Here is a 15,039-nt window from a genome sequence, read left to right as displayed (position 1 = left end):
GACAGTTGCAAACATTATCATTGGGATCCCTTTCAGATCGATTAAGTACTTATATAGCAGAATATAAGACTGCATATTACGTATAAAAATAGCATTTTACCTAAGACATACTGGCTTTAGTGCTGATGGGGTCTCTGAGGTTCATTTTGTCGTTACTGATGTCCTCTTTGGCGATAGTCAGGAGACCATCAAATTGATGTTGACTCGTACAAAGGTATGAACAAGTCTCATAACAAAGTATTGGATTCCCCTAATTCCTCTTGTCTTTCAAGAATTTCAGAGACCATTTCCTTCTGTTTATCTTTTTGTGTTTCTATGCAATGTACAACAGGTCATTAGATTAAAATGTCCGGTTTCTGCCTCTCAAAGGGGTAGTAAATTCAAACTTGACCAAATCTACTGAAAAGATCACTAATACTTTTATGCAATTAACAGAGTTAATCCAATTCTTAAAAATTATATTTAAAAACATGTCAAAAAAGTACCTTTAAAACATGAAGTAGGTTGTTGATGAAGCAAGCCTCTCTTCCACAAATGACGTTTATATACAACTAATTTGTTTCTTCATTTATATTTTCCAAGGAAATGTAATCAATGGATTAAGTTCCCTTTTTTTTCAAGTGTGGGAAGTGCTACGTTTTTATATTGCATGCACAGCGAAGTGAGGTGGTTGGATGGTTGAGATGGTGGGTGTGCAAAGTTTGTATTAAACAAAGCAAGAGTAGCACAAGACAGAAAGAGGCGCTTGTAGTACAGGGGACGGAATTTCTGCATTGAAAAAATGGTTTATAATATTTCATCTCCTTTTTTGTCAACAAAAATAATACGATTTTGGTAAAGTTTTATATTTGAAACTACATTTTAGTCTTATTGTGCCAACAATACTATACTACTACTATAAAACTGACAGTTAATATGCTTTGGAGTATTCTTTGTGTTGTGGTATGGTATTACTAGATCTGAATACTTCATCCACTACTGATCACACTTGATGGTGCAGTGGGTGCCTGCACTCCAAATATACAAGTGAGTGTCAGGCGTGTGAATCAGAGGCTCGCGTGCGTTTCCTGTGGGACATTGCCGGCATGTAGCGTTAACACGACAGGCCCGGAGAGGACAAGGAGGTAGCCAAGCTGTCAGCGGCCAGCTCCCACTTCGCCTAATGAGAGAGAGGCCCGTTAATTAAAAACACCAACAGGCGGAGCTCCCCAGTGCCCCGCCATCAGGACGACCCAGGGTTAAAGACACGGAGCCGAGAGGATGGAAGGCATGCTGCTTCTACATACAGTACATGGTGCTGCCCTCAACAATAAATAGCCCCCAGTATGCAAAAAGAACAAAGCAAAGCACAACTGGGAAGAGCTATAAGAGGAGGGTGCCGTCTTTAAACTGCACTGTGTGTTTGTGTTGTTTTGGGGGGAGGGGTCTATGATAATCGTCTGCTCAGCCCTTGATGTTCCCAGAACAAACTGTGGTTCTTTTGTCTCTTTGTGCTCGTGTTAGTTGCATGGCAGCAGGGAATAGTTTGTCGATGTCTGCATGGAGACTTCTGTGATCCAAAAAATGACAAAAATTAGCTAAAACCCAGTGCGTTACAGATTTTTTTTTTTCTTTCTGCTGTAATGTTTATGTCTAGAGGGCCCCTAAGGGGACGTAGGGGAGGGTTAAAAAAGATAGGTAGAAAAAAATAGTTGGGAAATAAATAAAAATAAAATAAAATCCCATCTATAAGAGGTTTTATGAAAGAGAATGAAAGAAGAGAATGCTTACTAGCTTACATCAGCCTACTACAATTTGTGTTTGTATCAGTAACTGTAATGTTACTTGAGTGTCATTGATACAAACTGTTTCAGGACAGTGAGATTTTTTTTCCACCCATAATATTTTGGGAAGTTGCTATTTGCACCAAGAGTGGAATATCCAGTGTGACTATTTACACCATAGTATACAGCCTAGTATGGCAAAGACAAGCAGCCAGGTGTCTGTAGCCAACAATGTTATTTGCACCCGGGCTTCAAATAACCAATGTGGCTAATTACACCCACTAGGCCGAGACAAATCATGAACTTTTCCCAAATGGAACCAAGTAGTTTTTCTCCTTTTGCCTAAATCTTAGAAAACTGCAGCTGAAAACATTAATAATTTAGAAACAACTCAGCCAAATAAGCCTAAAGTTCTAATTTTCCACTGGACTCAAATCCTAAACATCTGGAACAGGACTCATACCACGCTCTCCTACATGAGTGTGCTTTACCTATTCAGCCATATTTCTTAAGTGATCTTATTACTCTTTGTAGCTAAACTAAGGAGATCAGGTGCCATGGATAACATTTTCCTTTCCCCCATGTCTGTTTAGGGGGCTCTGTATACTCTATATCTACCTCACTGTTCATTAAAAGAGCTCCTTTTCAAATGCTTCAAATTTCAACTAATACTATTATTGTGCAAATCCAGAGACTAATTGTCCCTTGTGGATGATTTTTTTTTTTCTTTCAGTGGATTTAATTGAATTCAAGTTAAATAATAATAATTATTATTATTATTATTTTAGTTGAAAATTTCCATTCTGAACCCAAGCAAACAAGCAAAACACCTGCGTATACTTGTACAGTATGAAGCACATTTGCCTCAGATTGAATCGTGCCATGGCAGCCTATTGTGCAATTGTCTTTGTAAGTGTTTTATTAAACTGTCAAACACATGAATCATTAGCCTTGATCTGCAGATTGACAGTTTGTCAGCTCTCTGACAGTGGCGTGCGCCTCACTGTCAACAGGGGGTGGCGAGGGAACGGCTTACACACGTTCCCCACGGCTTTTTCTTCTTCTTCCTTGCCTCCTGCGTCTCCATCTTCCTTCCACCCCCACATGTCAGCCCAGGTGCTAACAAAACCGAGGATTGTGGGTAGTCTTGGAACATATGGAGCAGAGAGAGACGGAGAAATGAAGGGTGGAGGGAGGAGAGGAGAGGGGAGGAGAGGGGAGGGGAGGGGAGGGGTGGGTTGGTGTGTGCGTGTGTGTGAGAGAGAGAGAGAGAGAGAGAGAGAAGCTGTCAGGGAAATGTCTATCCCTGTCACAGCAGCCAGAAGAGTGCGATGGACGAATGGATAACTGCTATTTCAGACTGCCAGGGAGAAAAGCTCCGGCAGATTTGATGTGTTTTGCGGGCAGAATGGCTCTCACGCGACAGAATGCACAAATCGTCGCTGCATCTCCAGAGCCGCAATTTTTCGTCTCACTTTCATTCTTCTTTTGCATGCATACAGATTTGTGTACACAGGAATGTTCCATTTGTTCAGTTGCCGAAATGCTGCTCACTGTGCACAAACATGCACAGACACGCACACACACACACACACACACACAAACATGAGCAAATTCCCAGTGCTGCCATGTAGACAGAGTTTCAGAGCTATGGCTGCAGGCTCAATCTGTGCGTGCGTGTGTGTGTGTGTGTGTGTGTGAGAATGTGTGTATGTGTATTACTCATGTTGTGGAGACACAAATCTGTTTACACACTCACATTGTGGGGACTCGCCTTCCTTATGGTTGACAAAATGCAAGATGCCATAATGTAAATTATGAATTTCAGGGTTTATGATGAGGGTATGATTAGGTTTAGGTTATGGTTGGGTTAAGGGTTAATGATAGGCAAGTACGTGTCAGGGTGAGTCTCCAAGAAATGAATGTAAGTGAACGTAATGTCATCTGAAGTGATGGAAGCACAACTGCGTGTGTGTGAGTGGACATGTATTACTCATGTTGTGGGCACACAAATCAGTTTGCACACTCACATTGTGGGGACTCGCCTTCCTTATGGGAACAAATGATGTGAATCATAAATTTCAGAGTGAAGACTTGGTTTAGGGTTAGGGTAAGGATAGGTTTAGGTTAAGGTTAGGGTATGGGTTAGGATAAAGTTAGTAAGTAGTGATTTGAGTATGTCTCCAGCAAATTTATGAAAGTTAATTTAATGTCCTCTGAAGGGATGGAGGCCCAACTCTGTGTATGCGTGTGGACGTGTATTACTTATATTGTGCGGACATAAATCTATTTACACACTCACATTGTAAGGATAAAATGCAAGTCCCCATTAAGTAAATCATGAACTTCAGGGCGAAGACTTTCTTTCTAAATAGGGTCAGGGTTAGACAAGTAGTGGATATGGATATACTTAGGGTATGTCTCCAGGAAATGACTGTCAATGTAATATAACTTAAAGTGATGGAAACACAACTGTTTGTGAGTATGTCTGTATTTTTGGAAATTTGCCGGCGATTGCTCCCTCCCTGTGTCTGTCTCTCCTTCTCTGTCCTCCCAGTTCACATAACACAATTATCTCTCTCTTTCCACGTTTCAGGCTGTGCCTTCCTCACCTACTGTGCCAGAGAGTCGGCCCTGAAAGCCCAGAATGCATTGCATGAGCAGAAGACCCTGCCAGGGGTAAGTTGTACATGAGGAACGCCATGTCGACCCAGAAGCAACAATCTTACATAAACACATCTTGGATTCACTCCGGCACACAAACACAGATGCTCATTTTTAACATATAATGCCTTATATTCATCTCAAATCAAAGGGGACTGACTGCCTTTGCCATGCTTGTCATGTACTGTTTATCACTGGCTGTATACCAGACATGTGCACAGCCCTTCTCTCCCTTAAATATCCGTCCCTCTTCCTCTGCCACTGCCACCCCCCACCCCCCCCCCCCCCCTTCACTGCCTCCCCCTCTCTTCACTTTGACAGTCACACACAGAAACCCATAGGGAGAAACCACACACAGCATCGCATCATAGGCATACTATTTATAGTCCTTCCTCCAGTTTGTGTAAATGAGTGTGTGCCTCTGAGTGTGTGTGTGTGTGTGTGTGTGTGTGTGTGTGTGTGTGTGTGCGTGCGTGCGCGCATGCGTCCGTGTGTGGGCAAGAGTGTGACAGAGACGAGAGGGATGAAAAGCGGGTGAGAGGGTGGATGTAGGCTATTTGTACATTTATGTGCATGCTCTGCATTATGCCCCGGACTGGCAGCAACATGAGTGTGCATCATGAATGTACATCACGACTGCACATCTTCCCAACAGATGTTCACATGCTGTGGATGTTACCACTCACATGTACGATGCAGCTGGAAGCAACGCGTGTCCCGTTTTAACACTGGGCTCCTATTCACACATGCCAGAATGAGGAGTTTTTCACATTGTCATAGAGGATACGCACATATTCAGTTAACGTGTCTGTGTGTAAGAGGGATTATATGTATTGTGAAGATTTTCTTACAAGATTTTGTGATCATATATTTCTGTGTGCACGCGTCTCTGTAATACATTTCAGTTCGTGCATGCACCTGATTGCACATGCACCCATGCTCGCGTGTGTGTGCCTGCACGCGCCCGCCCGCCCGCGCATGTGTGCGTACGTGCGCGTTTGGAAGTTTTGATGCGTCTCTGTCAGGCCTGGCTCGGTTTGCTCTGTTCGTTTTTAATGACGCCTCCAGGGAAGCTGACAGTCGCCGTGTTGAGCGCACAGCCTTTGATGTGAGTGATTATGACATCACAGACGTGCAGCCGAGAAGAGCGGAGGAGTGGGGATCCGTGCTCTCAGTTTTTTTTTTTTTTTTTTTTTTTTTCACTTCCCAGTGGCATATTATTCAGAAAGAAAGAGGGAGGGAGAGACAGAGACACACAGAGAGAGGAGGAGAGATTAAATATTTGGCCAAAACCAGAATGCGATTTTGTGTTCACACAAAATGTGCTGCCGATTGATGTTTTTGCCTTTGTTGCTATTGTTTGACACAGACCAGAAGATACAGGCACGAAAACAACCTTTTTTTTTTTTTAGGATTCAGTTTTAACATCTTTAAGGGAAGGAGTCTGTATTTGGCTTCGCATGCTGCACAGTAATGCATCAACAGTGAATAAATTTAATCAGTCACTTGCAATCAACATAGTTTTAGAAGGAAATGCTAATTAGGAGTGCCTTTGCCAAGGGAGGACAGTCTCAGGTTTGCATGTGATCGATGGTGAGCGTTAAGTAAACAAAGGTAATGCCACAGGACAGACCTAGATGCTCAACAAACCCTGAAGCTGAGTGTTCAGAGAGGGAGACCAGGAGACTGTCTTTTGTTGCTGGTGGAAGTAAAGCCAGCAAAACAAAATAAATGAGTTCATTAGAAACAGAGCGAGGACTTGGCCCTGGGAAAGGCAGTGGGACGTTTTATGGCACACGACTACACCCTCTTTCCTCCGCTTTTTTCATCTACCTTCTTCTCTCTTCTTCGTTCCATCCTCTATCAATCCCCCACTCACAGGCCAACACAACCAAAACCCTGCAAATGAAATCCCTTTTTTTTCCCCCTTAAAGCCTCTTTCCCCTTCACTTCGCGTCCTGATGCGCTTTTTATCGTCAAAGTTGCTCCCCAGCCCTCACATTTTAAAAGTTTTCTGCCATCTTTTTTTCTCTCGCTGCCAGGTGAGCCGAGAGAAGAGGGGATTTGGCTTCCTAGTGGAAATGCCCTGTAAGCATGGCTGTAGGCTGTTAGTGTAGCTCAGACAAAGTACTAAGGGCTGCCTTGTGTGTGTGTGTGTGTTTGTGTGTGTGTGTGTGCGCGCGTGTGTTTGTGCAACTGAGCCTGTGCAGTGTCAGGAGAGACTTTGGGTAAACAAGCGACAAGCAAAAATACTGATGTTAAAGTGACACTGACATTGAACTACTCGTGATAGATGACAAATTGTTTTCACATCCCTCATTCCATCACAGTGCTACAAACTACTGTACAGGTACACAGGATTATGCTGATGGAGAATAAGTTTCTGCCAACAGTATTAAATCAACTCTACTGACACAGAAACCAATGTTACTGCAATGTTTGAGGACATTCAAAACATTCAAGGGGTACATTTGAATGATAAGAAAACTCACTGCAACTGTGAATGAGACCTCTCAAACACTCCACAGTCCACAAAACCAGGGCATTTATTCAGAGTGACTGTTAACATTTTTCATTGGAAGGATAAAGGACTCAGTAAAACAATGTATGTGTCCTAATATCATATATTATATGTCATAATACTATCCCAATATACTGTATATGCCAATCAGATTGGCTGTTTATTTCCTCTGCTAAGGAGGTTGTGTTTTTTGGTTTGGTTGTGTTGTTGGTCTGTTTGTCCGCAGGGTTACAGAAAACTACAGGCCCGGTTTTCATGAAACCTGGTGAAAGGGTGTAGCATTGGCCATGGAAGAACCTATTAAAGTTTGGAGCAGATCCGAATCGCAGGGTGGATACACAAATTATTTTTCTCTTTCATTAACTTTGCAAGATAGGTCAATTTTAACATCGATGTCTACGGCAAAAGGAACTGAATTTGAAAGTACATAATAAAAACAAAGCTGAGAATATGAGGCTTCACCAAGGCACAATAAAAACAATGAGACATAAATCTAGTCTAGTCTAACTTAAATCTAACATATATGGTGGTTTCATTTTTTCAGATTTGCATATCATAGATGACTGGACTATTGGCCTCGGCAGAGATCTGTGATCATAGCTGCCCTTCAAGTTTTTATCATATTTTAGTTGATTTTCCTCAACATAATCCAGATCCACAGTGCATATTTCAGTTACAATCAGTCTACATTTCCTATATTATTTTGAATAGTCTCCTGTGGAAAAGAATGTCAGTGTGGATCTGATTTGGCAGGAGTCTTTTTGGTCGTTAAGCCCATTCTCAAAAAATATCATACAGTGACATAGTGCTTAAATACAGCCTATAATTGTTAATATTTGATAGTCCGCAGCTGTGTTATATACAGCAGCGTATTTATTTAAGATTACCTCAGCTATCAAAAAATGCAGTTTTTCTATTCTATTAATTTATAATCCTTTTGACATGACTAAAAAAGGTTTTTGTTTTTTCCAAGTTAGTGATATAGACATATATAGACATAGACAGTTTATAAATGCTCCATGGGGTACTCTGACCTTAAATTCATTCAGGTACAAATATACAAAATATATATAAACAAAACCTGCAAAAAGTCACCAAAGAGCCATAAAAATACCATAAATGGCCTGTTTCTACCTGTCTCATAATTTGTTCTTTACTGGAAATAAACACAAAACACAAATGTGAAGAACACAGTCAATATCATGCAAGTTTTCACCAGTGAAAAAGTTCTTTACTTATTCAAAGTACACAGCTATTGAGCAGAAAAATGAGGGAGGTGCTTTTTTTTTTTTTTTTTTTTTGAGATGGTGACGTGAGACAGGCCTAAAATGGGGCGCGTCCCAAACGCCGGGCCCTGGCTGCCATATTTGTGATCCCGCGCTCCAGTTTCAGACTCGTACTACAGCAAGAGGCATTAAAAAGCCTCTATTGATTCTGGCAAAAGTCCTCACGAGTGGGTGGATGTGTTTCTGTTGCGTGCACGTGTGTGTGGTTGTGTGTGTATGCGTGTGCGGGTCACAGGGTGGAGTTGCAGAGCTGGAGCTAGTGCAGCGTGTGTACGAACCACAGGGTGCAAATACCCACCAGCAAATCCTCCCTCACACATATAAATACTCACACACGCTAAAAAAAATAGAAATAAATAAAAAACCAGAGCTGGCATCCACTCAAACGCACTGTCAGATATACAGTATAGGCCTCAGCACTACTGTACCATATACCCCCACACAGTGCACGGAAAGAGCACGCACTCCTGAATACTTAACACCGTGTTCCAAGTTAGAAAATAATACACACGAGCAGGCACAGGTACAAAACACACCGCTGATACTCCAAACCCGTCTCTTGTAACGGCAATACAACACTCCTCGTAAACACTTCCATTCAACAACATGATACTCTGATACTCATAGAGGGAGAGGAATAGGGAGAAAGTAAAAGAGGGAGGGAGAGAAATACGGCGTCGATTGACTCGCACTGTAATAGTGAGCCAGATGAGAAAATATAGAACACTGTGAATCAATGCGTCATTTCAGAGTGCTTTCACACACACACACACACACACACACACACACACACACATAATGGAGCACGTATACACACAGAGTTTTCAGCCCAGGGGCAAACAAACAACAGAAAAGACGGAAAAGCAAATGAATAGCAGAAGGGAGGAAGGGGTTGATGATGGCAGGTTGGAGAGTGTGGGTGGATGGAGGGAGTGGGAGGAGAGGTATGGTCGAGGTGCCTCCATAACAACTGATTTGTGTCTGTTTCTTTTTCGCAACCAACCCACCCCCACCCCACCCTTCCCTCCCCAGCTCCTTCTCTCAGTTGAGATAATGCCAGGGCAAGAAATCCATGGCATTGATTGGCTCCCGCGACCCAGTTTCATGGCAGCTTTTTCTCAATAAGTCGCCCTCATTGGTCGATAACTGCCAGGCTCCCCAGGTGAAGTAGGTGAAGGGGTGTTTGGAGGAAAGAAGGTGGGGGCTGATGGTGCTCTGTTATGATTTGTTTCCACTAACTGTGCACAAGTACACTCTTAGAAATGACGGTTTGAAAAAAAAGGGTTCTTCCTAAAGAGCTGAAGTTCTACCCAGAACCATTTGCTTCTGAAGAACCTTTTTAGCTTTAAAAAAAATGGTTTGCCAAGCGTTCTTTGTTAGGCTGAGGGTTCCATTACAAACCCCTTTCAACCAAAAAAAAAACCTTCAAAAGAGTTCTTTAAGGATTGCTGAAATCCTTGGTGGAACTTTTTCTTCTTGTTCTTGAGAAGGTTCTGGGTGGACCTATTACATCATAGAAAGGTTCTCTGTAGTACCTCGCAGGGGGGTTTGTGGGAAACCTTTCACAAATGGTTCTGCATTTAACTCTTCATGTTGGCTTCGAGGAAGAACTCATTGAAAGGGTTCCAAATGGAACCTTTATTAAAGGTTCTACTAGGAACCAAAAAGCCAAAGAACCCTTTATGGTTCTAGTTGACACCTGTATTTCTAAGAGTGTACAGTAGTCCAGTCCTTCTTGTGGATTTAGATTAGTGGTGCAGTGTGCAGGAGGCATAGCTGCACATCCACATGAATAATGCCACGGGCCCTGGAGCTAAAACACCCCTCCCTCTCCCCGAGCCATCACCTCATCAACTATCCTAATCACCCTTATCCAAAAGAAAACCGTTTGCCACATAACGCGCCGCAATTAATGAATCCACAGCCATTGACAGAATGCTGGAGTGATGCACAAGCAAGTTTTAGCCCAGAACGACATCAATAGAAATATATGCTTCACAAAAACACAGATTTCTGTAAACTCATAGACCTAATGAGCAGCTTATCTCAGTGTAACAATAAAAAGAAAGAGCAGCAGGCACTGGCAGTAGTCAGAATAACAAAAGAATAAACAGTATCCAGTGTCCAAACCCAAGAAAAGCTTTTAAGTGAGGCAGTGTGCAGCCTGAATCTGGCAGGTCATAAGCCCGTAATAAAAATTCTAATGAGTCTCCCCAACAGACAGTACAAAAGCAGAAAGACTTCCCAGAAAAAAGTGTTTGTAATAAATTCAGAGTTAAACACAGATTCCGCTGTTTGTTGATAAACTCATCATAGTTCATTAATTTTCTTGTGGTTTTCTTTTTACAGTCTACAGAGGACCTAAGTTTTATTTGATTCTCTCTATACGGCCTTGTCCACACTTTTTAGTTTTTCTACGTTTGGTCTGCAGCTGCATTATGTGCTTTGTGGCTAGGCCCCTTAGTTTAATTTAATGCCACAGCATGTAATAATATATTCCAACTATGTAACAAAAGTTTGTGAAAGGCCTTTTCCTGCAACAGCAAGACAATAGGTGTGTTTCCATCTGCTCATTACAAAAATGTTTTTATGTCTGACTGAGGTGGAGAAGTTGGTGTTATTGTTTGTATAAAGCAAAATGCAAGAAAGTGCAATAAATGAAGACAGCAAATAAATCATGACAAACATGAAGCATGTGACTTAAACATCCACTAAAGCTTCTGCTCCACTAAGGAGACAAAAAAAAGCAACAGACTAAAACATGGTTGTGGTTTATTTGAACTCAAACCATGATTTTTCACTTACTTTCCCTAACCTTACCCATATTTTAACCCCAGCACTGTCACATTATAAAACATAATTAGTTTGTGCAGGGAGCACAATGGATAGATATCATGTACAAATCTCACAAGACTTTCACACATTTGCTTTTTACATCGTTTTTCACCGGCTGATTTATAACTGGCATCATTAAATGACATCATCTTGCAATGGCATAATCACACCAGACTGGAGAATCGGCACTGATCTGCTTTGTCAAACCAACGTCTAGTGATCATTAGCATTCATTCTTATCTTCTTTTGCGGATTTTCTTGAAATTTGCAAATACATGGATGAAAACATAGCTATTGTCCTCATCCCATCCAACACCTCTGGAATGAATTGTAATGTGGACTTGAGCATTATCGCTCAGCATCAGGGGCCGACCTCACTAATTGTCTTGTGTCTGAATCTGGGCAATGTCCTGCAACCAGTTTATGAAATCTTAGAAAACCTTCCTGCATGTGACTCGTCTGTCATAGCAGCAGATTAATGTCTATGGTTATTGATTGATTGATTGGTTAGCTGATTGATTGATTGATTGATTGATTGATTGATTGATTGATTGATTGCTGTCTATAGCCTATATGGGCTTTAGCTGTCAATAATAATCCAACTAAAGTGCCTGTCAGAAGTGTCCCCCTGCACCGCTCCATTGTCTGAACTGGCAAGCCTGCGTCCAACAGTTTAGGTAACTTTCCAAAACTGACTCAAAACATCACATGCACTAGTTCATACGAGGATAACGGGCACACCTTTACAAGACAATAAGCAGCAACAACAACAAAGATGGAGAGCAGATGGCTAAATTCAAAAAGTGAACACATTAAAAGGTCTAAGACATGTTCAAATGAGATGGAAGACCATTACATTTGAAGGGTTTATTTGTGAGAACAGATATCTGTTTTTATTAATTTTTCTAAATTATGTTGTTTTTTTGTGCACTCGAATGAATATCAGTCAAACAGGTGTTGGTTTGTTTTGATAAGATATCTCAGTTGTATTTTTTTATTTTCATAAATCACTTTTTTTTACTCTGCACTCAGGAGAATATCAATCAAACTGGCATTTGTTTATTTATTTTAAAAATGGGTTTTATCAGTTTTTGCAAATGAACTCGTCCTATGGCGTTCGGGTGTCCACATACTTTTGGCCATCTAGTATCGTTTTGGTTAAACCCCTTTAAGGAGTGAAGCATGAATGGTGCCATAATTGTAACAAAGATCATTACAAGCCCACACACCATCTTTTGTCATATAAAGTCTGAATGCTCCCATTATCATTGGGCTCCAGGCCTGATGTTACAACCTCCCATTGCCAAGTGGAGTTTGAGCAGATTGTACAAATGAGAAAAAATCATTTGTCTGGAGGCTGCAGTTCACTTTAGTCCAATAATCCAACTAATTTCAGAAGTGGTGCATGCTGCCCGCTGGGCCGATAGATTCATGATCCATATGTGAAATGACACACCTTCATGCAGCCAAGCCATACTGCAGTGCATGCAGTGTCATAGCATTAACCCAGTCTTTGATCATACTGTAGTTTTGTTTAATAATAATAATAAAAAAAAGAGTTTGGAGTTTCGGCCATGACTCCCCAGTGTAACTATTGCAAAATGAAATTTAGCAAACTGCCCCATTATCACTCTCCATTGGGACAAGTCTTAATGTATTAATGCTTATTATCATTTTAAATAACACGTAGTCTCCCCTTTTAAGCAAATTTACTACAAATTGTTGCTGATAGAAAGGACGGCATCCTCAGCCAGCAGTCCTAAAATGTGTGATGTTCTCTCTAAAGGAATGGATTGAACTGTCTGAGCGATTCAAAACACCTCTGGTAAGTGCCATTATTGGGTGATCCAAATGTTTTTGTGTTTGCTCTAAAAGCGTGTCCCCACTTCAGACATTTCAGAGGTGCCATAGCTCTTTTCAGCATCTCAATCTATTGCTGGCTCAAGCTACTGTCACAGTCTGAAATCAACTTGTCCTTTCCTTGAGTTTGTATTGATCCACCAAAGCATAGCCTTACAACGCGCCGATGAGTCTTCATCCTCTGCAGGCCGCTCCACTGAGCATTTACAAGTGTTAATGTCACTACTGGCACTTTACGACTCGTCCATGGACTCACCAGAAGGGAAAGTGACAAAAAAATCACTTCAAGGCACAGATGATTCACTTTTAGGTTTAAAAAAAAAGTGAAAATTTAACACAAAGTTCTCTCTGATGCCCACATTATTGCTGAAGTCCTGGTAGATCATCCATCCAATTCTTGCATGATTGTGATTGTTGTCAGAAACCTCAGAAATCCTGCACTTCCTTATTGATATAGACTTTGCAGTGGAAATGGCAGTCACTGGAGAGAGGACAGGAGCTTGAGCTATTTCTCAGAAATCTGAAGCTTTAATAGTATCCTTACCAGTGTGCGCCTGGCTTCAGCCCTTGGCCGTACATATAGTTCATAGATTTAAGTATGTCCATAAGCTGGTTGTGATAGTCATTCTGCCATTGTCGTAGTTTTAGCTCCTGCTGCTCTATTGAGTCCGCTTGACTCCAGCCGCTTTGAAACATCCTGCCTCCTGTCTCCTTTTCTTTTTCGTGCTCACACACATACAGTAGTGTGTCTTTCCACAACAGTAAGTGCAGTGTTGTCTGATGTTTTTATTGCAGTCTGCTCAGTTAATTTACCGTGCACATTAAATGTTGAGGAACAGAGAACAGATAACTGAAAACAATAAAATGCCATAAATCAATCACACCTACAGTGTAATGTATCTATTAGAGTGGTGTTTTATTGATCATCGGAGAATATTATGGTCCATACTGTATACCTTTTCTCTCAGTCATGCATCAGTGTGGCTTGACTACTCTGGTCTGCTCCCATGTGTCTCCCTCAGTTGTCAGTAGACAGAGCACGAGGGAACACTGTCATTCAGTGGTTTCCTCAGGCTTTACGCAACTCTTGCAGCTCTTACTGTAAATACAGCACACATTTTGTACTCTCATACCTCCAAGTTCTTTTTATTACTTTAATTCAGTCCAACAACTTGTCATAAAGGTGTTGGATGTTTCCAACATTAGCCCCAGAAAAAATGTTATAGAATAACACTTTTTAGAAACAGACTGTATCTACAAGACAAAACTTTTTTTTTCTGGAGCTGATAACAAAAGTAACCAAAAAGTGAATAATCTTGCTTCCTTCTCATCTCTGTTGAGAGTTGCACACACACATTACCGATTAGCACATTCCTCTGCCATTGCTAGTGCTGCCAGTAACTAGCTGAGTCTGACCAGTCAGACTGGAGATCCTGGCCGGACTGAGACCGAACACAGCCTCTGAGACCAAAGGTGGCCAGATTGACAGGGATGGGTTTTCCTTCTGGCACCCTGGAGTTTAGTTAGCTAATCAGGCAGCTAACTTCATGGCTAACGGGCTAACACTAGCTACAGATAACAGCAAACAGCAGTTAGTCTACTTCAGCAACAAGTAACTATCGTCTGTCCATCAGCTAAATCTGTGAGCTAAATCGCCTTGGTATTGTTCTCTGTTGTCAAACTAGCCTTATTACATTTAATGACATCTTGGTATTAAATGGTATCACTTTACCTGAAGTCCAGGAAATTATTCCAGACACCATTACAAAAGCATTTGATAGCGTAATAAAACTTAATCACATCTTAATGACATGTCCAAAATGTACCAGTTTATTTGAGTCCAAGGAAAATATTCATGACAGCCTTATAATGACCTCATGAAGGCCACTGTCAAAGCTAACCACATTTGACAGTTTAATATAATAAAGCTAAACATAAAGCTAAAGTTTATTTAAGTTTGATTATGTCAAGTTGTCATAACAAAGACATCTCAAACAATGTCAACTTTGTGGATTACATAATTGGTTGAATGACACTTAATAATAACAGTCACAAACATTCATAAGGACTCTTTCATGTTTATGACAACTGTCATGACATGGTTATGATT

At 41.2% G+C, this 15,039-nt stretch overlaps 1 protein-coding gene across 4 annotated transcripts in view; it reads left to right on the top strand.

Annotated features, from left to right (window-relative positions):
* The window catches only part of celf4 (CUGBP, Elav-like family member 4), a 122,894-nt gene that overhangs the window by 33,360 nt on the left and 74,495 nt on the right, over positions 1-15,039 (top strand). For all 4 annotated transcript variants that reach the window (XM_084729863.1, XM_084729854.1, XM_084729845.1 and 1 more), the window contains exon 2: positions 4,360-4,442. In XM_084729863.1, the coding sequence (XP_084585989.1) occupies positions 4,360-4,442 (83 nt within the window). The remainder of the gene's footprint in view (positions 1-4,359; positions 4,443-15,039) is intronic.

This window comes from Lutjanus erythropterus, chromosome 2 (assembly GCF_056507025.1).
Source record: "Lutjanus erythropterus isolate fLutEry1 chromosome 2, fLutEry1.hap2, whole genome shotgun sequence".
In the NCBI taxonomy this organism is placed as follows: Eukaryota; Metazoa; Chordata; class Actinopteri; order Lutjaniformes; family Lutjanidae; genus Lutjanus; species Lutjanus erythropterus.
Note: the sequence above shows the minus strand (reverse complement) of the source record. Positions and strands in the feature narration are given on the sequence as shown.